Consider the following 24329-nt stretch of genomic DNA (forward strand, 5'->3'; position numbering starts at 1 on the left):
CTTCCTAATGGTCTTCCAAATGGGTACAGGGGCCCAAGGACTTAGACGATCTACTGCTTTACCAGGCCATAACAGAAAACTGGCTCAGAAGTGGAGCAGCCAGGACTAGGCACTGTAGCACAGTGGGTTAAGCCGCCACCTGCAGGGCTGGTACCCTGTATGGGCACCAGTTTGAATCCTGGTTGCTCTACTTCTGATCCAGCTCCCTGCTAATGAACCTGGAACAGCAGTGGAAGATGGCCCAGCTGCTTGGGCCTCTGACCTATGTGGAAGACTCAGAAGAAGTTCCTGGATTTTGGCTTTTAAGGAGTGAACTAGTGGATGGAAGACCTTTCTGCCTGCCTCTTCCTCTCTTTAAATCTACCTCTCAAATAAAAAAAAAAATCTAAAAAACAAAAACAAACAAACAAAAAACAACACCCAAGGGTCCTTGGGGGCCGGCACTGTGGCATAACAGGTAAAGGTGCAGTTTGCAGTGCACACATGCTATATGAGCACCAGTCAAGTCCCGGCTGCTCCACTTCCGATCCAGCTCTCTGCTATGGCCTGGGAAAGCAACAGAAGATGGCCCAAGTCCTTGGGCCCCTGCACCCACGTGGGAGACCTGGAAGAAGCTCCTGGCTCCTGGCTTCAAACTGGCCCAGCTCCTACCATTGCAGCCATCTGGGGAGTGAACCAGAGGATGGTTCTCTGCCTTTCAAATAAAAAATAAATCTTAAAAAAAAAAAAGAATTGAGGGTCTTAGAAATTTAATCATGTAAATGTAGTTTTTGTTGTTGTTGAAGATTTATTTAATTGGGGCTGGTGCTGTGGTGCAGCAGGTAAAGCTGCCGTCTGCAGTGTCAGCATCCCATATGGGCACTGGGTTGAGTCCCAGCTGCTCCACTTCTGATCCAGCTCTCTACTATGGCTTGGGAAAACAGCAGAAGATGGCCCAAGTCCTTGGGCCCCTGCACCTGCATGGGAGACCCTGAAGTAGCTCCTGGCTTCGGATCAGCACAGCTCTGGCCATTGCGGCCATTTGGAGAGTGAACCAGTGGATGGAAGACTTTTCTCTCTCTTTCTGCCTCTCTCTCTCTCTGTGTAACTCCGGCTTTCAAATAAATAAATAAATAATTTTTTTTTAAAAGATTTATTTGAAAGCCAGAGTTACGAAGAGAGAAAAGATCTTCAATCTACTGGTTTATTCCCTAGATGGCCACAATGGCCAGGGCTTGGCAAGGAGGAAGCCAGACCCCAGGAATTTCATCCAGCTCTCCTACTTGCATGGCAGGGTTTCAAGCATTTGGGCCGTGTGCCATTGCCTTTCCAGGCCCACTAGCAGGGAGCTGGATAGGAAGTGGAGCAGCTGGGACTTGAACCAGTGGCCATACGGGATTCAGGCAGCAGTTTAACCTGCTGTAACACAACGCTGGCCCCAGTGTTTTGTTTTGTTTTGTTTCAAAGAATGTATTCAGGGGCTGGAGCCATGGCGCAGTAGGTTAATCCTCAGCCTGCAGCACCGGCATCCCATATGGATGCCAGTTCTAGTCCTGGCTGCTCCTCTTCCGATCCGCTCTCTGCTGTGGCCTGGGAAAGCAGCAGAGAATGGTCCAAGTGCTTGGGCCCCTGCACCCGCATGGGAGATCAGGAAGAAGCACCTGGCTCCTGGCTTCGGATCGGCGCAGCTCCAGACGTTGTGGTCATTTGGGGAGTGAACCATCAGATGGAAGACCTTTCTCTCTGTTTCTTCCTCTCACTGTCTATAACTCTACCTCTCAAAAAAATAAATAAAATCTTCAAAAAAAAAAAAAAAAGCATGTATTCATTTATTTATTTGAAATAAAGAGCTACAGAGAGAGAGATGGATCTTCCATCCTCTGGCTCATTCCATAAAAGACTGTAACGGCTGGAGCTGGGTCAGGCCAAAGCCAGGAACCTGGAAATTCATCTGGGTGTCCCATGTGGGTGCAAGGGCTGAAGCTCCTGAGCAAGCTTCACTGCTTTCCCAGGTGCTGGACAGGAAGCACGACAGGTGGGACTAGACCAGCAGACACAGGATGCAAGTGCTGCAGGCAGTGACCTAGCTAGCTGCACCATAACACCAGCCCCCAATTTTGTTTTTTATATTAACTAAAGAAAAACAGGGCCGGCGCTGTGGTGCAGTGGGTTAACGCCCTGGCCTAAAGTGCCGGCGTCCCATATGGGCACAGGTTCGAGACCTGGCTGCTCCACTTCCGATCCAGCTCTCTGCTGTGGCCTGGGAAAGCAGTAAGAAGAAAAACAGGTGCCCTTTAAAGAAATTTTTTAGGTTAGGAAATAAAAAGTTAGAAGGTGTGAAATCAGGGCAATAAACTGGAGGACTATTGATTTTCCATGAAACTCTTTTTTTTTTTTTTTCAAGTTTGTTTGAAAGGCAAAAGTCACCTTAGGTTGATGGCAGAAATGAGCAGGAGCACTGCATGGTGAGGTAGGTCTCTCTGGTGAATTTTTCCAGGCATTTTTCTGCTAAAGCTTTGGCTTTCTTAAAACTCGTAAGTACTTTTTGCCTATCTGGAAAGTCAGCAAGCAAAAATGCCTCTGAGCATCCAAAAAAGCTATTGCCATGACCCTTTCCTCTGACCGGACCTCTCGGCCCTCTCGGCCCTCTCGGTAACCACTGCTTTGGTTGTGCATTGTTTTCAGGATTATAATGGTAAAGCCATGTTTCATCTCCTGTTACAATTCTTCCAAGAAATGCTGCAGGATCTTAATCCCATCTGTTTAAAATTTCCTTTGAAAGTTCTGTTCGTCTGCAGTTGATCTGGGTGCAACAGTTTTGGCACTACTGAGCAAAAAGTTTGCTCAAATTTTTCAGCCAGAATTGTGAAAGCTGAACCAACTGTGATGTTTATGATGTTGGCAATTCTTCGTGCCATCTTCAATTAGGGAACAAAAACAGATTAATTTTTTTCTCAAAAACTGATGTCGGGGCCGGTGTGTGGTCTAACAGGTTAAGTCACTGCCTTCAGCAACAGCATCCCATAGAAGCTCCAGTTTGAGTCCTAGCTGCTCTGCTTCCCATCCAGCTCCCTGCTAATACACCTAAGAAACAGTGGAAGATGGCCCAAGTGCTTGAGCCCTTGCACTCCTGTGGAAGACTGAATGAAGCTCCTAGCTTCTGGTTTCAGCCTGGCCTAGCCCAGGCCATTGCAGTCATTTAGGGAATAAAACTGCAGATGGGGCCAGCGCCATGGCTCAATAGGCTAATCCTCTGCCTTGCGGCGCTGGCACACCAGGTTCTAGTCCAGGTAGGGGTGCCAGATTCTGTCCCGGTTGCCCCTCTTCCAGGCCAGCTCTCTGCTGTGGCCCGGGAGTGCAGTGGAGGATGGCCCAAATGCTAGGGCCCTGTACCCGCATGGGAGACCAGGAGAAGCACCTGGCTCCTGCCATCGGATCAGCGCGGTGCGCGGGCCGCAGTGCACCAGCCACAGCGGCCATAGGAGGGTGAACCAATGGCAAAGGAAGACCTTTCTCTCTGTCTGTCCAAAAAAAAAAAAAAAAAAAAAAAAAAAAAACTGCAGATGGAGGGTCTCTCACTCTCTAATTCTGCCTTTCAAATAAATTAAAAATAGACCTTAAAAAAACTGATGTGTATAATTTGCCACTGTGGGCTTCAACATCATCCATCCCTTCTTAAAATGACTTACCCATCTGTAAATTGCTGATTTTTTAGTTACTGTTCCCATAAACTCTTCATAAAGCATCACTGATTTTACCATTCTTCCACTCAAGCTTCACCAAACCTGCTCTTTGTTCCTGTCTCTGTTCTGCAGACTGCACGCTGCCCTGCTAGAGCTCTTTTCACACTGATCCCTCCTCAGTGGCTCACATCAGAGCCTGCTTAGACGCACCATGACAAGTCTGTACAGGCTTCTTTGGGTGCAGAAAACTTTTGAAATCCACCTAGTTTTTTCATAATAGGTATTTTTCCAGGAATTTTCTGAAGAACCCTAGTATCTATAAGCACAAAGTATAATTCTCAAATGCATTTTACAGAATAAAGTAAAAAACCTACTTCTATAAGTCATTCTTCGGGTCCGCATTGTGGTGTAGTGGATTAAGCTGTCACCTGCAATACCAGTATATTGCATGGGTGCTGGCTGGTTCAAGTTCCAGCTGCTCCACTTCTAATCCAGCTCCCTGATAGTGTGCCTGGGAGAGCAGTGGAGGATAGCCCAAGTGCTTGGGTCCCTGCACCCATGTGGGAGAAGCGCCTGGCTCCTTGCTTTGGCCCAGCCCAGCCCCTGCTGTTGCAATCATTTGGGGAGTGAACCAGTGGATGGAGGATCTCTCTCTCTCTCGCTCTCTAACTCTGACTTTCACATAAAATAATCTTTAAAAAATAAACAAAAATTAGTCACTCTTCTCCAAAAGCAGTTTCATCAGTTGTTTAAGAAGCGCTTCTAGGGAAGAGATGTTTGGCCTGGAAGTTAAGATGCAGGTTAGGACACCTGCGTCCCAGTATCAGAGTACCGGTGCTTGAGACCTGCCTCTGGAACCTGACCCCAGCTCCTGCCGATACAGACCCTGGAGGCAGCAGTGATGGCTCAAGTGGTTTTAACCCATGTGGGAGATGCAGATTGAATTTCTAGCTCCCAGCTTTGGCCTTGAGCCAGTCCCAAAGGTTACAGTCATTTATGAAGTCTATCAGCAGATGGAAGGTCCCCCACCCTCATCTCCACTAAATGAATTTAAAAATTAAAAAAAAAAAAAAAAAAGCTGCTACAGCATCACATGCATTTGTAGGATAAAAGAGGAAGCATGACCAGGTTTACTGGTGAAAACTCTGAATCTGTCCAGACTTCCAGAGTCCTGACACCACCAGCAGGAAGGGGAACTCCATCACCCAAGCAGCACGGACTCGGAAGGCAGATCCCCTCACTGGAAGTTGCTCTGAACGCAGTTTTCCAGTTTTTCACTTAGCTTACGATGGGATTAAATTTACTAGACTGTATTTTTCAGAAACATGCAACCTCCCGTGCCTTTTTTGAAGATCTCCAGTCTGTAATTTAAAAAATTTCGGATTAACCACAATCTTTTCCAAATCAGATTTTCTATTTTCTGAGTAGTGCTACATGAGTAGCCTTCTTTCTAATAACTATGGCTTAGGCAGCCTGAAGTACAAGTTCACTGGATCAGGAAAAATCTTAAACCATTTTTATGTATAGCAACAGTTCTCAAAATGGGGTCTAGATTCCCTGAAGGTCCCTAAGATTCTTTCAAGGGGTCTGCTCACTCAAAACCATTCGCATACAATACTAAGATGTTCTCTACCTTTGTCACCGGACTAAGCTTTCACCCGTGATGTGGGAGCCACAGCAGGTAGAGCAACTTGAAACCTCGGCCTAAGTCAAGGTGACGGCACCAAATTCTACCAGCAGACATCTTATTCCTCACCACCATGCCCACAGAGAAACCGAGTGTCACTGACACCCCTAGAGAACAGGTGTTTTGCATGCCACGTGACATAAGGGGTTGCACACACAGCCCTCCTCCTACACGTGAAGCACACTTGATCACTCAAGGAAAAGCACCAATGCACTTGTTGGAACCATGAGCTTATCCAGCTGCCTTTTCGCAGAATGCCAGTTCTAACTGAAAATTCCCAACAGATAGTTAATTTTCTGATCAGAATTTTGGTAATATTAACAAAGGTGCTTTTCTGATATTGTACAATAAATGTGTCAACAGCTGGAAGATTTGCATAACTGAATTTTCCAAGAGACCAACACATGATGTACAATGCATGGGTAAAAGATCCATTCAAGGTATAACACAGACCAGAGTCAAAACATTCAACCATATGGTTTCAGATCTTTAAAGAAACTACCATTTGTCATTTTTAACTGCAACCTTTAAAGAAACTAGCATTTGTCAATTTGGGGATATTATTCAAAAAGAATATTATTCAAAATTATCTGAAAAGGCTATCAAAATACTCCTCCCATTCCCAAATGCATGCCTGTGCTAAGGCCAGATTGTCTTTATTTACTTCAACAAGAAGAATGTATTGCATGGCCAGCATTGTGGCATAGTGGGTGAAAACCGCCACCTGCAGTGGTAGCATCCCATATGGGTACCAGTTCAAGTCCTGCCTGCTCCACTTCCGATCCAGCTCTCTGCTATGGCCTGGGAAAGCAGTAGAAAATGGTCCAAGTTCTTGGGCCCCTGCACCTGCGTGGGAGACCTGGAAGAAACTCTTGGCTCCTGGCTTCAGATTGGCTCAGCTCTGGCCGTTGTGGTCAACTGAGGAGTGAACCAGCTGATGGAAGACCTCTCTCTCTCTGCCTCTCCTTCTCCATGTAACTTTTCCAAATAAATAAATAAATCTTAAAAAAAAGAATGTATTGCAACAGATTGAAAATGTACAAGTAACAACTGAGATTACGATTATGATCTAGAATATAAGCTAACTAAAGATGCAATTATGAATATTATTTTTCTAAAACTAGGAACATAAGCATTAATGATATTTCTGAAAATAATTTTACCTGGTCTAGATCCAGAGAAGAATAGACAATTTTCCCTCTGTCATCTCCAGAGAACAGTTTCATTCCATTGGGGCTCCAAGCCAGGGCTGTAATGCTATTTTTGTGAATACCACTGACATCAAATCTTCGAAGCTATGAATAAATGATAATGTATGCAGAGGAAAGGAAAGAAAAATGAGCTGCTATGTAGGCAGGGTAATATTTATTTTCTCGTATGTATGTAGGAGCGAGCTTTCCCAACCTTGTTTTCCATGCAGAAAATGTACAGCATTCTATCTGCCCATCCACCTTCATGGGACTATTAGGCAAGCATGAAATTACCCACATGTGCTTTGTGCTAAGTGTCCAGGCAGGGACAAAAGTGTTACCCAATTATAAGTAGCATAATGTTAAGCTTTTTTGACTATAAAATTTCTAGGCAGGTGAGGACTTCTCATTTAAAAATTCCTGAGGAATTCACGGAGAAGTTAAGAAATGCTAAGAGATGAGCACCTACCTGTTTGTTTCTCCCTGGCAGGGAAGAGACAAGTTGAAAAACCGCAACCCTCCCAGAAGCGGTGCCTGCTGCCACAAGGTCATCAAAGCAGCTCAGCAGCTTCACCACAGTGATGGACTCTGTTTTCCCCTAAAGGAGGACACATTACAACTAATGAACCTGCAACCAAGAGACTAGTTAAAAACTTATTTATAGGGGCCGGCGCCGTGGCTCACTGGTAATCCTCCACCTGCGGCGCCAGCATCCCATTTGGGCACCGGGTTCTAGTCTCGGTTGCTCCTCTTCCAGTCCAGCTCTCTGCTGTGGCCCAGGAAGGCAGGGGAGGATGGCCCAAGTGCTTGGGCCCCTGCACCCTCGTGGGAGACCAGGAAGAAGCACCTGGCTCCTGGCTTTGGATCAGCGCAGTGCTGGCCGTAGTGGCCATCTGGGGAGTGAACCAACAGAAGGAAGACTTCTCTCTCTCTCACTGTCTATAACTCTACCTGTCAAATTTAAAAAAAAAAAAAAAAAAAAAAAAAAAAAAAAAAAAAAACAAGAAACCTTATTTATATTCATTGGAAAGGCAGAGAAACAGAGAGAGAAAAACAGACATTTTCCATCCACTTGTTCACTCCCCAAAAGACCACAACAGCCATGGCTGGGCTATGCCAAAGCCCAGGGGTAAGAATGCAATCTGAGACTCCCTCCGATGGGTGGCAGAGACCAGCTGCCTCCCTGTGTGGACATCAGCAGGGAACTGGACCACCAATGGAGCAAGGACTCAAACCTGGGTACTCCGTTGTGGGAAGCAAGAATCCCAAGTAGCACCTTAACTGCTACACCAACACCCAGCCCTCATGTGAGTGGAATCGTGTGGTATTTTGTTTTCCCACTGGCTTATTTCACTTAATACAATGTCCTCAAGGTTCATCCACCTTCCGGCATATATCAGAGTTTTCCTTTACTTTAAGGTTATACAATATTCCCATATGTTGTTTTACACATAACACATACCACACACACACACATTTTGCTTATCCACTCATCCGTCAGTGGACACTTGGGTTGCTTCCTCATTTTATGTTTTTAAAAATATTTATTTATTTGAAAGGTAGAGTTACAGAGAGGGAAAAATAGCAAGAGATGATCTTCCACCTGCTGGTTCACTTTTCAAATAGCCAGGGCTGGGCCAGGCTGAAGCCAAGAGCCTGGAACTCCATGTGTTATCTCCCACATGGGTGCAGGGGCCCATGTACTTGGGCCATCTTCCACTACTTTCCCAGGAGCTTTACTGGAAGTGCAGCAACTGGAACTCAAGCCAACACTCCCATCTGGGATGCTGGTGCAGCAAGCAGTGACTTACATACATGAGTAGACAGTAACCTTTGAGACCCTGCTCTTGATTCTTTTGGGGTGTATATCAGGAAAGGAATTGCTGGATTATATGGTGATCCTACATTTAATTCTTTGGGGAACTTCTCCATGGTTTCACAGCATGTTTACAGTTCCCAGCACAGAATTCCAGTTTCTCACATCTTCAACACTTACTATCTCCATTTCTGACAGCAGCCACGCTAACGGGTGTGGGGGTATCTCACTGCAGTTCTGATTTGCATTATCCCTCAGCATCAGCGATGCTGAGCGTCTCTTCATGTGCTTACTCATCACCTATCTCTGAAGAAATATCCACTCAAGACTTTGGCCTTGGCCTGAGCTGTGGCATAACGGGAGACTGGGAGAAGCTCTTGGACCATCTTCCACCACTTTCCCAGGCTCATTAGTAAGGAGCTGGATTGGAAGTGGAGCAACTGGGGCTCTATCCAGTGCCCATATGGGATGCCGGTGTTGCAGGTGGTGGCTTAACCAGCAATGCCACATCAATGGCCCTGCTCCTTTTTTCTAAGAGTTGTACAGTATTAGGTCTTGCAGCTAATCATGTGGTTTGCCGCTTCCTTCTTTTATGGTGATGTAATACACTGCTTGATGTTCATATACTGAACCATCCTTGCAGTCCAAAATACACCGCACCGTGGTCATGGTGGAGAATCCTTCTAATATGCTGCTGAATTCAGCTTCCGGTGTTTCGGTGAGGATTTTTGCATCCATGTTCATAGGGGATATTGGTGTGCAGTTTTCTTCTGGTATCTTTGTCTGACTTTGGTATCAGGATATGTTAGCCTCATAGAACTAGCTAAGATATATTCTTTTCAGGCCTTTCTCTCTCTCTCTCACTGTCCACTCTGCCTGTCAAAAAAAAAAAAAAAAAAAAGATATGTTCTTTCAGTTTTCCAGAAAATGTTGATAACGAGTATGTTAGTTCTTTATTTTTGATGGAATTCACTGGTGAAGATCTCATGTCCAGTCCTGTGCCAGATTTTTTTTATTACTGATTCTATAGAATTACAAGTTATAGGACTACTCAATTTCCTATTTTTTCATGATCTTGACTTGGTAGGTTATGTCTGTAGGTTGTGCAATGTATTGGTATACAACAGATCACAGGATTGGCGTCACTCTATTTCTATAGAACTGGTAGTAATAACCCTGCTTTCCTTTTTGATTTTTTTTTTTTTTTGACAGGCAGAGTGTTCAGTGAGAGAGAGAGACAGAGAGAAAGGTCTTCTTTTTGCCGTTGGTTCACCTTCCAATGGCCGCCACGGCCGGCGTGCTGCGGCCGGCACACCGCGCTGATCTAAAGGCAGGAGCCAGGTGCTTCTCCTGGTCTCCCATGGGGTGCAGGGCCCAAGGACTTGGGCCATCCTCCACTGCCTTCCCGGGCCACAGCAGAGAGCTGGCCTGGAAGAGGGGCAACTGGGACAGAATCCGGAGCCCCAACCGGGACTAGTACCTGGTGTGCCGGTGCCGCAAAGCGGAGGATTAGCCTATTGAGCTGCGGCACCGGCCTCCTTTTTGATTTTAATAATTTGAGTCTTCTCTCATTTTTTCTTAGTCTATCCAACTAAAGCTTTGTCAATTTTGCTATTTTAAAAGATCCAACTTGCAGTTTCACTGATTTTCTCTATTGTTTTCTTATCTCCATTTCATTTACAAGTAAGTGTTCTAATATTTGCTATTTCCTTCCTTCTGTTAGCTTTGAGTTTAGTTTTTCCTTGTCTAGTTCGTAAGTTGTAAAGTTAGGTAACTAATTTGAGAATTTTTTTTTTTAAAGAGATTTATTTATTTGAAAGTCATAGTTACACACACACACACACACACACAGAGGTCTTCCATCCACTGGTTCACTCCCCAGTTGGCCGCAATGGCAGAGCTGCACCAATCCGGAGCCAGGAGCCAGGAGCTTCTTCCGGGTCTCCCACGAGAGTGAAGGGGCCCAAGCACTTGGGCCATCTTCTATTGCTTTTCCCAGGCCACAGCAGAGAGCTGGATCAGAAGTAGAGCAGCCAAGACTAGAACCAGCACCCATATGGGATGTTGGCACTTCAGGCCAGAGCGTTAACCCGCTGCGCCACAGCGCCGGCCCCGAAAATATTCTTGCTTTTTAACATTAGGCATTTAAATCTACAAATTTCCCTTTCAGACCACTTTCAGTGCATCCCAAACATTTGTTAAGGTGTGTTTTCAATGTTATTCATCTCTAACTATTTCCCAATTTCCCTTACAATTTCTTCATTGCTCTGGTTATATAAGTATATTGTTGTAACCTTAATAGTGTATTGCTTTAACTTCTAAAAATTTGTGAATTTTCCAATTTTTTAAAAAAGATTTATTTATTTCAAAGAGTTACAGAGAGAGGGAGAGTTGGACAGAGAGAGAGAGATCTTCCATCGCTAGTTCACTCTGCAAATCTTCCAATGCCTAGGGGCTGGGCCAAGCCAAAGCTAGGAGCCAGGAGCTTCTTCCAGGTCTCCTACATGGTTAGCAGGGGCCCAAATACTTAGGCCATCCTCTGCTCTTTTCCCAGGCCATTAGCAGGGATCTGGATGGGAAGTGAAGCAGCCAGGACATAAACCAGTGCCCATATGATATGCCAGTGTCACACGTGGCAACTTTACCCACTATTCCATAATGCTGGCCCAGATTTTCCAATTTTCCTTCTGTTATTAATTTTTAACTTCTTTCTGTTGTGTCTGAGATGTGAAGACCAATGGCTCCAAAAGCCAGGAGCCAGGAGCTTCATACAGTTTTCACTCATGGGTGCAGGGGCCTAAACACATGGGCCGTCTTCTGCTGCTTTCCCAGGCCATTAGCAAGGAGCTGGATTGGAAGTGAAGCAGCCAGGACACGAACTAGCCTTTATGAGATGCCGGTGTTGCAGGCCGCAATTTAACCTATTGTGCCACAATGCGGGCCCCTTCTGTTTCTTTTTCTTCTTATTCTTTGACATTTTGTCAGCTGGTTTACGCTGGGAGTATTGACTGCTGATCCAGAAGGTGGATTAAGATGTTTTCTCTGGGTCCAGTGCTGTGGCTCAGCAGGTAAAGCCACTGTCTGCACTGCCGGCATCCCATACGGGTGCTGGTTCGAGTCTCGGCTGCTCTACTTCCAATCCAGCTCCCTGCTTATGGCCTGAGAAAGCAGCCGAAGATGACCCATGTGGGAGACCCGGAAAAAGCTCCTGGCTTTGGATAGGCACAGCTCTGGCCATTGTGGCCATCTGGGAAGTGAACCAGCAGCTAGAAGACCATTTATTCTCTCCTTCTCTCTTTCTCTCTCTCTGCCTCTGCCTCTGCCTCTCTGTAACTCTGGCTTTGAAATAAATAAATCTTTTAAAAAAAAGTTTTCTCAGAGCCAGCAAGCAGTTGAACCACCATTTGTCTACTGGGATCATTAGGGTCTGAACTGTGAACCAATTTCGGCGGCAGGATTTCATCTAGTGTGGTTTCAGTATAATGTTCAGTGCTTTCTACCTTCACTGCCACAAACCTCATCCCCTGCAAATTCCACAATAACCACACTGTGGAAGTCATCCCAGCTCAGCTTGCGGATCATACGCTATCTCCCTCTGAACAGTTCCCCCATTTTCACAAGAGGATAGCTTCCTTCACACCAGTCATCAGGACCCTCCGATCCCAGAGTCCCCCTTCTCACTGTGGAAAGTCACTCAGAGCAGCCTAGTGCTGAGCTTCACGTTTCCTTCCTATTTTTTTTTTAAGATTAATTTAATTAATTTATTTGAGAGGCAGAGTTACAGAGAGAAAGGGAGGGAGAGGCCTTCCATCCACTGGTTCACTCCCTAAATGGCCACAATTGCCCAAGCTGGCCCAGATCTGAAGCCAGGAGCCAGGAGCCAAGACCTCTTCCATGCACATGAGTGCAGGGGCCCAAGGACTTGGCCCATCTTCTGCTGCTTTCCTAGGCCACAGCAGGGAGCTGGATCGGAAGTGGAGCTGCTGGGACTCGAACCAGCACCCATATGGGATGTTGGTGCCACAGGCAGAGGCTTAACCTACTACTACTACTACTCCACAACACCAGCCCCATTTCCTTCTTTTTCTTCCAGACCTGGAAAGCAACCACTTCCCACTCCACAGTGACATCAACACTGGTAACTGCCAGAGTCCACTTGTCAGCTCTTTTTGTTTTTTTTCTTAAGATTTATTTATTTCTCTGGGTTCAAGTCCCGGTTGCTCCTCTTCCAGTCCAGCTCTCTGCTGTGGCCCGGGAGGCAGTGGAGGATGGCCCAAGTGCTTGGGCCCTGCACCCACATGGGAGACCAGGAGAAACACCTGGCTCCTGGCTTCAGATTGGTGTAGCACACCAGCCGTAACGGTCACTTAGGGGATGAGCCAATGGAAGGAAGACCAAATTCTTGGCCTCCTGCACCCGCAAGGGAGACCAGGAGGAAGCACTTGGCTCCTGGCTTCGGACTGGCGCAGTGTTGTCCGTGGTGGCCATTTGGGGAGTGAACCAACAGAAGGAAGACCTTTCTCTCTGTCTCTCTCTCTCACTGTCTACAACTCTACCTGTCAAATAAAAAAAAAAAAAAAAATTATTGCCGGCGCTGCGGCTCAATAGGCTAATCCTCCGCATTGCGGCGCCGGCACACCGGGTTCTAGTCCCAGTCGGGGCACCGGATTCTGTCCCGGTTGCCCCTCTTCCAGGCCAGCTCTCTGCTGTGGCCCGGGAGTGCAGTGGAAGATGGCCCAAGTGCTTGGGTCCCTGCACTGACGTGGAAGACCCAGATGAAGTGTCCGGCTCCTGGCTTTGGCCTGGCCCAGCCCCAGCCATTGCAACCATTTGGGGTAAACAAGCAGATGTAAGATTACACTCTGCCCCACCCCCTGACTCTTTCAAATAAATTTTAAAAAAAGTCCTTTCTAATAACCTCTTCTAAAGCACTTGCTGATAAGGAGGCTATCAGTGATGATCCCTGTCATCTCATTATTTGTCTGTATACACCTTGCAGCTTGTCCGTCCCTTGTGTTCTGCAGTACTGTCTGCACCGAATGAAGCTAAATTTTTATGCCGAAACATTTAAACTCCTTTCTCATTTCCTTCCGTATACATCTAGTAGTGATTTTCTTTGTCATTATCATGGGGATTATTTCAAATTTATACAGCATAGCTTCAATAACATATTAAAAGTTTGCTCCCATACAGCTTGGTCCCCACTGTTGTTCATTACTAACGTCACAGAATTTCATCTTTACAATCTATAAGTCCCAAAACATAAAGCAAGACTTTTAAATTATATAGAAAATAAAACATGGAATTATAAACTAACAATATACTAGCTTTTGCGCTAAGTAGTTCTTAACATTTTAGTATCTTTAATCTGGCAGACAATGAACCACTGTTAGAAAGACACTAGCTTCTGTAGCTGCCTGTGTGCTTGCCTTTCCTGAGATCTTCACCTCCTCCTAGGCCTTGATTACTCTCCAATGACCTCTAACCTCTCACTTTCTCCCCTGAGCGTTTCTCGCAGTCCAAGTCTAGTGGGAATGACTTCCCTCAATCTTTGTGTATCTGGAAATGCCTTCATTCTTCCCTCATTTTTAAAGGACAACCTTGCTGGATATTGTATTTTTTTTTTTTAGCACTCTGATACCAGCCCACTACTTCCTTTCTTTTCTTTTTTTTTTTTTTTAAGATTTATTTATTTATTTGAAAGGCAGAGTTACAGAGAGGGACAGGCAAAGAAAGAGAGAGAGAGAGAGAGAGAGAGAGAGAATCTCCCATCCACTGGTTCACTCCCCACATGGCCACAATGGCTGGAGCTGGGATGATTCAAAGCCAGGAGCTTCTTCTGGGTCTCCCACGCAGGTGCAGGGGCCCAAGGACTTGGGCCATCTTCTACTGCTTTCCCAGGCCATAGAGAGCTGGGTCGGAAGTGGAGCAGCTAGGACTCGAACCAGTGCCCATATGGGATACCAACACTACAGACTGTGGCTTTATGCCCTATGCCACAGCACTGGACCCCCACTACTCTCTAGCTGCCAAAGCTTATGATAGAAATCTGCGGCCAGCGCCGCGGCTCACTAGGCTAATCCACTGCCTTGCGGCGCCGGCACACCGGGATCTAGTCCCAGTCAGGGCACCAATCCTGTCTCGGTTGCCCCTCTTCCAGGCCAGCTCTCTGCTGTGGCCAGGGAGTCCTTGGGCCCTGCACCCGCATGGGAGACCAGGAGAAGCACCTGGCTCCTGCCATAGGATCAGCGCGGTGCGCCGGCCGCAGCGTGCCTACCGTGGCGGCCATTGGAGGGTGAACCAACGGCAAAAGACCTTTCTCTCTGTCTCTCTCTCACTGTCCACTCTGCCTGTCAAAAAAAAAGAAAAAAAAATTATAAGAAAAAAAAAAAAAAGAAATCTGCTTACTATGTCATTGAGGGCTGTTGTATGTGATGATGTATGTATTTCTTTTGGTATTTTGAAAATTCTCTGACTTTGGCTTTCAAAAGCTGGATTATAATGGCTCTTGCTGTGGATCTCTGCGTTCATCTTACTTGGAGTTTGCTGAATTTCTTCCAAAATCAAATTTTGGAAATTTTCAGAGATTATTTCTTCAAATATTCTTTCTTGCCCTCCTCCTATAACTTCCATGATCCTCGTTAGAATTTCTTTATGATGCTCCACAGGTCCCTTGGGCTCTGTTCACGTTTCGTTTTCTTCCTGGTCTTCAGACTTCTTCACTTCAGTTGTCCTATCTTCATGCTCACTGACTCTTTCTTTTGTCTGCTTAAATTTGCGGATGAATCCCTCTAGTGACTTTTGCATTTCAGTTAATACAGGCTGCAGCTCTAGAGTTTCTTTTTGGTTTCTTTTTAGGTTTCTATCTTGTTACGAATATTTTCATTTTGTTCATTTTCTTGCCTTTTTCCATATATTCTTTTAATTTTTTTTTTTTTTTTTTGACAGGCAGAGTCAGAGAGAGACAGAGAGACAGAGAGAAAGGTCTTCCTTTTCCGTTGGTTCACCCCCCAAATGGCCGCCACAGCTGGCACGCAGCAGCCAGCGCAGCGCACCGATCCGAAGCCAGGAGCCAGGTGCTTCCTCCTGATCTCCCATGCGGGTGCAGGGCCCAGACACTTGGGCCATCTTCCACTGCCTTCCCGGGCCACAGCAGAGAGCTGGCCTGGAAGAGGAGTAACTGGGACAGACTCTGGTGCCCCAACAGGGACTAGAACCTGGGATGCCGGCACCACAGGCGGAGATTAGCTAAGTGAGCCGCAGCGCCAGCCTCTTTTGATTATTTAAACATCTTTAAAACAACTGTTTTAGGGGCCAATGTTCTGCAGCAGGTTAAGTCGCAGCCACTTTGACATGCGCATCTAATATCACAGAGCCGGTTCAAGTGCTGGCTGCTCTGCTTCTGATCCAGGCCCCTGCTAACGCACCTGGGAAAGTAGCAGATGATGGCCCAAGTACTTGGGCCCCTGCCACCCATGTGGGAGACCCAGATGGAGTTCCTGGCTCCTGGATTCAGCCTGGCCCAGCCCTGGCAGTTGCATTCACGTGGGGAGTGAAGCAGCAGATAGAAGACTCTCCGTTATTTAAGTAAGTCTTTCATAGGGATAGTTTCTGCTGGGTTATTTTCTTCCTTTGGAGAGGCTGTACTCTTCTGTATTATTGTATGCTGTATTAGTACAATTTTCAGTGTGATAATGAAATAGTCAAGGCAAGCTACTTATGGAAAAAAAAGAGCTTTACTCAGTTCACAGTTTTGGAGGCTCAAAGTCCAAAGGCCCCATAGCGGGTAACAGGTGCACATGTAGGAAAGACTACATCTCAAACACAGGAAGCCAGAGAGACTGGGAAGAGCCAGATGAAGGCTTTTATAACAATCTTTGGGTCTGGCATTGTGGTATAGTGGGTTAAGCTGCCAACTGCAATGCTGGAATCCCATATGGGCACCAGTTCAAGCGCTGGCTGCTCCACTTCCAATCCAGCTCCCTGATAATTCTGCTGGGAAAGCAGAGGAAAATGGCCCAAATGCTTGGCCCCTGCCAGACATGGGAAACCTGGATGGAGTTCCAGGCTCCTTCCTTCAGCCTGGCCAGCCCTGGCTACTGTGGCTGTTTGGGGAATGAACCAGCAGATGGGAGACCTCTCTCTCTGTTCCTCTCTCTGTGTAAGTCTGCCTTTCAAATAAAATAAGTCCTATGCATATACAAAATCCTTTTGTGAGATCCAACTAGGGTTCCACAAGAAATAACCTTTTCATGTCAGAGGGCATACCCTCAACTGACCCTGCACCTCCCACTAGCGCCTATCTCTTAATGACTGCACACCACCTTCCAGTACCACCACACTGAGGAACATGCTCCCAATACATGAACCTTTAAGGGGGAAAAACAATATCCAAAGCCTACTACATGCTCTGTAATGTTCTTGTTGAAAACTGGGCAACTAGGCCGGCGCCGCGGCTCACTAGGCTAATTCTCCGCCTTGCGGTGCCGGCACACCGGGTTCTAGTCCCGGTCGGGGCACCGATCCTGTCCCGGTTGCCCCTCTTCCAGGCCAGCTCTCTGCTGTGGCCCGGGAGTACAGTGGAGGATGGCCCAAGTTCTTGGGCCCTGCACCCGCATGGGAGACCAGGAGAAGCACCTGGCTCCTGCCATCGGATCAGCGCGGTGCGCCGGCCGCAGCACGCCTACCGCGGCGGCCATTGGAGGGTGAACCAAAAAGGAAGACCTTTCTCTCTGTCTCTCTCTCACTGTCCACTCTGCCTGTCAAAAAAAAAAAAGAAAAAAAAAGAAAACTAGGCAACTAAATCTAATAATATGATAACTCAGAAAGTCAGATTCTCCGCAGGTTTCTATGTTTTGGCTGCTATTGTTGCTTTTTGGTTATTGTACATGATTCTCTACACCAAAGATCAGAGGTATAAACATAAGGTTTTCTTTCTCTTTTCCTTTCCTTTCTAAAAGGCAGCGTTAGAGAGAGAGGGGGAAGAGGGAAGAGGGAAGAAAGAGAGAGAGAGAGAGATGGAAAAAATCTTGCATCCACTGGTTCACTCCCCATATGGCCACAATGGCTGGGGCTGGGACTGGGCCAGGCTGAAGCCAGGAGCCTGGAATTCCATCTGGGTCACCCACTTGAGTGCAAGGGCCCAAGGGCTGGGGTCATCTTCCACTGCTTTCCAAGGTACATTGGCAGGGAGCTGGATCAGAAATGGAGCAGTTAGGACTTGAACTGGTGCTCATAAGGGATGCTGGCATTGCAGGCAGTGGCTTAACACTAACCCCATAAGGTTTAAGACTGTTCATTTTTAAAAATTAATTAAAAGTTTTTTTAAAGATTTTATTTATTTATTTGAGAGGTAGAGTTACAGACAGTGAGAGGAAGAGACAGAGAGAAAGGTTTTTCTTCCGTTGGTTCACTCCCTAAATGGCCGCAACAGCGGGAGGTATGCCAATCCAAAGCCAGGAGCCAGGAGCTTCCTCCCAGTCTCCCACGTGGGTCAGGGGCCCAAGGACTTGGGCCATCCTCCACTGCCCTCCCAGACCATAACAGAGAGCTGGACCGGAAGAAGAGCAGCTGGGACTAGAACCAGCACCCACATGGGGTGCTGGCACCGCAGGCAGAGGATTAACCTACTGCACCATGGCACTGGCCCCTAATTTTCTGTTTAAGATTCATTATTTGAGAGGCATGAGTTATAGACAGTAAGAGGGAGAAATACAGAGAGAGATCTTCTATCTGCTAGTTCACTCCCTAAATGGCCGCAACGGCCAGAACTGAGCTGATCCGAAGCCAGGAGCCAGGAGCTTCTCCTGGTCTCCCACGCAGGTGCAGGGCCCAAGCACTTGCGCCATCCTCCACTGCCTTCTCAGGAGCACCAGCAAGGAGCTGGCCTGGAGAAGGAGCAGCTGGGACTCAAACCAGCACTCAAATGGGATGCTGGTGATGTAGGTCGGGCTTAACCCACAGTGCCAGACCCCTCTTAAAGACTTTTTTAATACCTGCACCTTTCCTTAGGTACGCACAGTCATTTTCTAATTTTCCCCTTTATATGCAGTTGCTTCTCAGGGTCCTGTTCTAAAATTCAATGTCTGGCTTTCAAAGAGGGAAGCAGAGAAAGGTGAAGGGAGAAGGGGCAAAAGGGAGCGTGAGCTCTTTAAATTCCCTGTGAGTTACTTCAGCTGGAGGAAGGGGCTTGCAGCAACAGGGCAGGCATAACAACAATGCCACCTTCCTCTTCGCACCTCTGTCCTCAGAAGTAGAAATCAGCAATCAGCGCACAGATGGAAAATTCCTGGAGGAAGGGGTGCTCTTTGCCCACCTGGCTTCCGCAGTCATACCAGAAAGACTGCCAAGGTACCTGTTGTCCAGACAGAACAACAGATTAGGTGCTTCCTACTCTACCATCTTCCCAGAATCCTCTTCTTCCCTTCCAGGTTTTTAATCTTTGAAATGACAAAATTTTAAATCCCTTCATTTCTAATAAAGGAAACGTTAACTAACAAGTTAGAATATTTTGAGCTTTTTTATTAAGAGATGTGTTTCCCCCAAAAAATCAAAAGTCTCAAGTCAGAGGAGCTGTCTCAGAACCACGTTTTACTTTACTCTGCCTGTCTCATCACGGCCAAATCACTTCCCTTTGTGAAGTGAACAGACACATGAGAGCTCTCCATGATCTGCCTGCCTCCCAGGTGTGCTGGGAGGACCCATGAGACGACACATCTGAATGTGAACTACAGGCTGACCCCTGGCATACTTTGGTTCTTAGATCCATAATCATATTTAGTAACACTGATTCAAGCTTAAAATGCTGGTTTGTTATAAAGCACATGCATAGGCACTGCACATAATTTTCAAACTCCCAGCCTATCCAAGTGAACACTTATTTTGAAACCATTCATTTAGAAATATTACAACTATTTTGACCTTGCTAAGACACATAACAATATATCCAGTAAGCCATTTAACTCTCTGATGCAGTTTTTTCTTTGATGTAGCAATTTATATAGCAATCAATATGCCACATCTGTAAGAACACCTCGACATGTGGTGTACTAAGTAAGCTGCTACAGCAATATAAACTAAAGTAGGTCATGGTTCCAGCCCCATGAAAGCCGAACTGTGGCAACGACACATGCACATGAAAAGCTGCCTGCAGTGGGCAGAGGTGGGATGACCAGCTCACTTTCATCTCGTACTTTATAAGCCCCAGGGTATTTTCATGAGCAGTAAATACGTCTAGTGCCAGTTGGTGATAGAGGCTAAAGAGACCAGGATCTTAAACCTCAGGAAGGAAAAGGGGGATCCTTTGAAGATCCCTGAATTTGGCAGAGAACTGATCAGAAGTGCTTCTGACAATCCTAATCAAATCCAGATGGAGGCAGGAGACAGCAGGGCCCTAGTGCCACGAAGTGGTAAATAGAATGGGTGTGAATAAACAAAACCAAATGGAAAGACTCCATTAACACCTTGCCATGACAGCAGCAGACAAAAGCACCGCTGGGTCAGGCAGCCAGGTAAGCATTTTACGATATACACCGAACTGTCAAACCACCTTCCAGAGCAGGCACTGCAGTCATCCTCACTGCATAAATTAGGAGCTGAGCTCCAGGGAGGTCAAAGGGATCTTTTTTTTTTTTAAGATTTAGTTGAGAGGTAGAGTTACCAACAGAGGGAGAGACAGAGAGAAAGGCCTTCCATCTGCTGGCTCACTCCCCAGATGGCCACAATGGTTGGAGCTGGGCCAATCCAAAGCCAGGAGGCTGGAGCTTATTTCGGGTCTCCCACGAGGGTGCAGGGGTCCAAGGACTTGGGCCATCTTCTGCTGCTTTCCCCAGGCCATAGCAGAGAGCTGGATTGGAAGAGGAGCAGCCGGGACATGAACTGGTGCCCATATGGGATGCCGGCGCTGCAGGTAGAGGCTTAGCCCACTACACCACAGCACCAGCCCTAAGTGATTTTTCTAGGGCTACATAGCTAGTGAGAATCAAGCAAGAATTCACACACTCGCATGACTCTGCCTCTCTGCTTTCTCTGAGCTAACACAAAAGGCATGCTGGCAGTTTGGTATGCTTATGGAAAAGGAGGAGAACAAAAGGAGTTTTACAATCTGCAGCTGGGAACACAGCTTTATAGTACCATCAGCAGAATCTTGGCACTGTTTTGAAGGTGGAAGGTGACATGAAACGCTTAGGATATGTAGTCTCACATGACAGCAGGATGTTGAAAAATAAAAAAGCATTTTCCCAGGAATTTGCAATTATAAATAAAACCACTACAATAGGAATCAAAGTGATTTACTAGAGATCTCGCCATATCATAGCACAAGTTCAAAATGACTGTAAATTTTTCTGAATGAGTGGTTTCAAAATAAATAAATATTTAAGTGGCATAGAAGCCTCAATATCTACACACAGTGCTGATACACAGGCTTTGTAATAAATCAATGTGCTAGGCTTGAATATGTTTCTAGATGATTATTAATGTCATTTTTTAAAGGTTTACTTATTTATTGGCTGGCACCGCAGCTCAATAGGCTAATCCTCTGCCTGCAGCACCAGCACCCTGAATTCTAGTTCCAATCGGGGCGCCGGAGTCTGTCCCGGTTTCTCCTCTTCCAGTCCAGCTCTCTGCTGTGGCCCGAGAGTACAGTGGAGGATGGCCCAGGTCCTTGGGCCCTGCACCCGCATGGGAGACCGAAGAGGCACCTGGCTCCTGCCTTCGGATCAGCGCAGTGCGCCGGCCGCAGTGGCCATTGTGGGGTGAACCAACAAAAAAGGAAGATCTTTGTCTCTGTCTCTCTCTCTCACTGTCCACTCTGCCTGTCAAAAAAAAAAAAAAGAAAGAAAGAAAGATCTTCTATCCACTAGTTCACTCCCTCTGGGAATTCCATCCACATCTCCCATGTTGAGTGGCAGGGGCCCAAATACTTGGGCCTGAGATCTCAGCTGTCTTTGCAAGTGTGTTAGCAAGGAGCTGGACCGGAAGCAGAACAGCCAGGACTTAAACTGGTGCTTATATGGGACGCTGGCGTTGAAGGCGGCGGCTTTATCCACTACACCACAACACTGGCCCCTGACATTGATAAAAATTTTAGCTGGGGCTGACGCTGCGCAGCAGCAGGTCAAGCCACCACTTGCAATATCCACATGCCATACTTTAGTGCCAATTTGAGTCCTGGCTACTCTGCTTCTGATCCAGCTTCCTACTAATGTGCCTGGGAAGGCAGCAAAAGATGTTCCATGTACTTGGGTCCCTGCCACCACTGGGAAAGGGTGAGTTCCTGGCTCCTGGCTCCTGGCTCCTGGCTCCTGGCTCTCGCCTGGCCCAGCCCACGCTGCTGCGGCCATTTGGGGAGTGAACTAGCGGATGGAAGATATCTCTCCCTCTCTCTCTAACTCTACCTTTCAAACAAATACATCTTTATAAAAAATTTTTACTGAAAGAAATAAAATATTCAATGTTTTTTTAAGTTATTTTATTTTATTTGAGAGGCAAAGAGAAAGAAAGTTACAGAGAGCGAGAGCTCCCACTCACTGTTTTACTGATCGCCAAGTGCCTGTAACAACAGGGACTGGGTGAGGGCCAGAGCCAGGAAGTGAGAACTCAATCCAGGTCTCCCATGTGAACCCAACTACCCGAGCCATCCCCTGTTGTCTCACAAGGTCTGCCCTGGCAGGAGGATGGAGTCAAAAACTAGAACTGGAGTTGAACACAGGCACTCTGATGTAGGACAGAGGCATTTTAACCACTGTGTCAAATGCCTACCCCTAATTGTTATTTTTGTAAAGATTTTTTATTTATCTGAAAGGGAGAGCGAGAGGCGGAGGAGGGAAGGGGAAGGGGAGGGGGGAGACCTTCCATCCACTGGTTCACTCCCTAAACAGCCCCAACAGCCAGGGCTGGGACAGGCTGAAGCCAAAAGCCTGGAACTCCACCCAGGTCTGCCACGTGGGTGCAGGGCCCCAAGGACTTAGGCCATTTTCCACTGCTTTCCCAGGTGCACGAGCAGGGAGCTGGATCAGAAGGGACTCAAACTGGCACTTATATGGGATGCCAGGTTGCAGGTGGCATCTTAACCCACTGTGCCACGTTTTATTTTTAACTGACACGTAACTGTACATTTATATTTTTATATTTATATTTTTAAATTATTTATTTATTTACTGAGACAGAAAATGGAGAAGGAAGGAGAATTGAAAACAGACAGATCTCCCAATTGTGGGCTCACTCCCCAAATGCCTGCAATGACTGGGACTGGGCAGAAGTTGAGAGCTGGGCATGCAATGCAGGTGTCCCATGGGGTCCGCAGGAGCCAGGAGCTGGAGTGGGAGACGGAAGGCGGGAACACGGACAGGCGATGTTGGATGCAGAGCTCCTAACTGTGTGCTAAATGCCTGCCCATCTCTTCCTTTCTCAGAATGGGGACAGTCCAGTGCTAATCCGGCCTGAGACCAATTCCTCTTTCTCTTCGGAGTGCCTGTGCTCAGCCCTGATCTCATCGTTGTGTTGAACTCCTCTGTTTCCCTCACCCCAGCTTCCAGGGGCACTCACTGTTGCCCTCATTGCAGAGAGATGGCCATCAAGCAGAAATCCAGCAATCAACAAGTTTAAGGAAAAAAGGCTTCTGATTGGGAAGGTGACTGGAGCATTTTTCTGGGAAGCAGCTCGCCACGAAGACTGCAGTCGCTGACTCCCTCAGGCTCTTAGCAGGAAGTTCCCCGTCACACACGGAACAGAACGACACTGGAGGAGTTCTCTGTGCACAGACTCACGAGACTGCGAAATCCGACAAAGCTTCTTAGGAGTTTCTTGGGCAGGGCAAAGTGCCACCATTTAGCAGAAACTGCTAGCATACTCGTGACTAATAGGTCGGAAACATTCTGAAATATTTAAAACCAGGTAAGATGTGAATTCATCCACTTCATAAGCATTGTTTCATTAATTTCCTTCTTTACTAACAAAGAACAACTGTTCAAAGTGTGACTATTCATGCAACTTTCTAATGATCTGAAAGTTACACAAAGGCATTTGCTTTTTTACTTCCATAGAGCAAAAGGGAGGAGGGAATGCCCACCAGAGTTAAAGAAAGGAGGCGGGGACCAGCGCTGTGGTATAGGTTAAGCCTCTGTCTGCAGCGCCAGCATCCCATACGGGCACCAGTTCAAGTCCCGGCTGCTCCTCTTCTGATACAGCTCCCTGCTAATGGCCTAGGAAAGCAGTCGAAGAGGAAGTGGGGGGGAGGTAGGGAGGGGGCGGAGACGGACATGGCGTTGTGGCCTAGCTAGTTAAAGCTGCTGCCTGTGATGCTGGCATCCCATATGGCCACTCCTTTGAGTCCTGGCTGTCCACTTCTGATCCAGTTCCCTGCTAATGTGCCTGAGAAAGCAGCAGAAGATGGCCCAAGTGTTTGGTCCCCTGACACCCACATGAGAGACTTAGAAGAAGCTCTTGACTTTAGCCTGGCCCAGCCCCAGCCACTGGCATCCATCTGCGGAGTGAACTAGTGGATGGAAGATCTCTGTCTCTCCCTTCTCTCTCTGTAACTCTGCCTTTCAATTAAAATAAATATATCTTTAAAAAGTGGGGGCCAGGAAGAGGGAGGAAAGGCAAAGTGTAGGGTCCGGGCCTCTATCATCTATCACCAGAGATCTTTAAAAGAACAGGTGGGGGAGGGCATCTGGTGTAACGCTCAGCACACCACCTCCCATGTCCATGTGTCTGCGCGGATTCCTAGCTCTGCTCCCAATTCCAATTTCTTGCGAATGCACACCCTGGGCAGCAACAGGTGATGGCTCAAGTACTTGGGTCTCTGTCACCCATGTGGGAGACCAGGCCTGAGTTTCAGGCCCTCGACTCTGGCTTGGTCCAGCACTGTCTACTGTGAACCTTTGGAGGATGGACCAGCAGAGGGGCGATTACCTGCCTGCCTTTCAGATAATAAACACAATACCTTCAAAAAAGGAAACAGAGAATGCAAA

General features: G+C 46.9%; 1 protein-coding gene across 10 annotated transcripts in view; it reads right to left on the reverse strand.

Annotated features, from left to right (window-relative positions):
• The window catches only part of TECPR2 (tectonin beta-propeller repeat containing 2), a 118078-nt gene that overhangs the window by 77550 nt on the left and 16199 nt on the right, over nucleotides 1-24329 (reverse strand). For 8 of the 10 annotated variants that reach the window (XM_062181162.1, XM_062181169.1, XM_062181161.1 and 5 more), the window contains exons 3-4: nucleotides 7009-7137; nucleotides 6513-6644 (exon numbers count right to left, since the gene is read on the reverse strand). The exons of the other annotated variants lie outside the window; for them this stretch is intronic. In XM_062181162.1, the coding sequence (XP_062037146.1) occupies nucleotides 6513-6644; nucleotides 7009-7137 (261 nt within the window). The remainder of the gene's footprint in view (nucleotides 1-6512; nucleotides 6645-7008; nucleotides 7138-24329) is intronic. 10 annotated transcript variants of the gene reach the window in all.

This window comes from Lepus europaeus, chromosome 22, assembly GCF_033115175.1.
Source record: "Lepus europaeus isolate LE1 chromosome 22, mLepTim1.pri, whole genome shotgun sequence".
In the NCBI taxonomy this organism is placed as follows: Eukaryota; Metazoa; Chordata; class Mammalia; order Lagomorpha; family Leporidae; genus Lepus; species Lepus europaeus.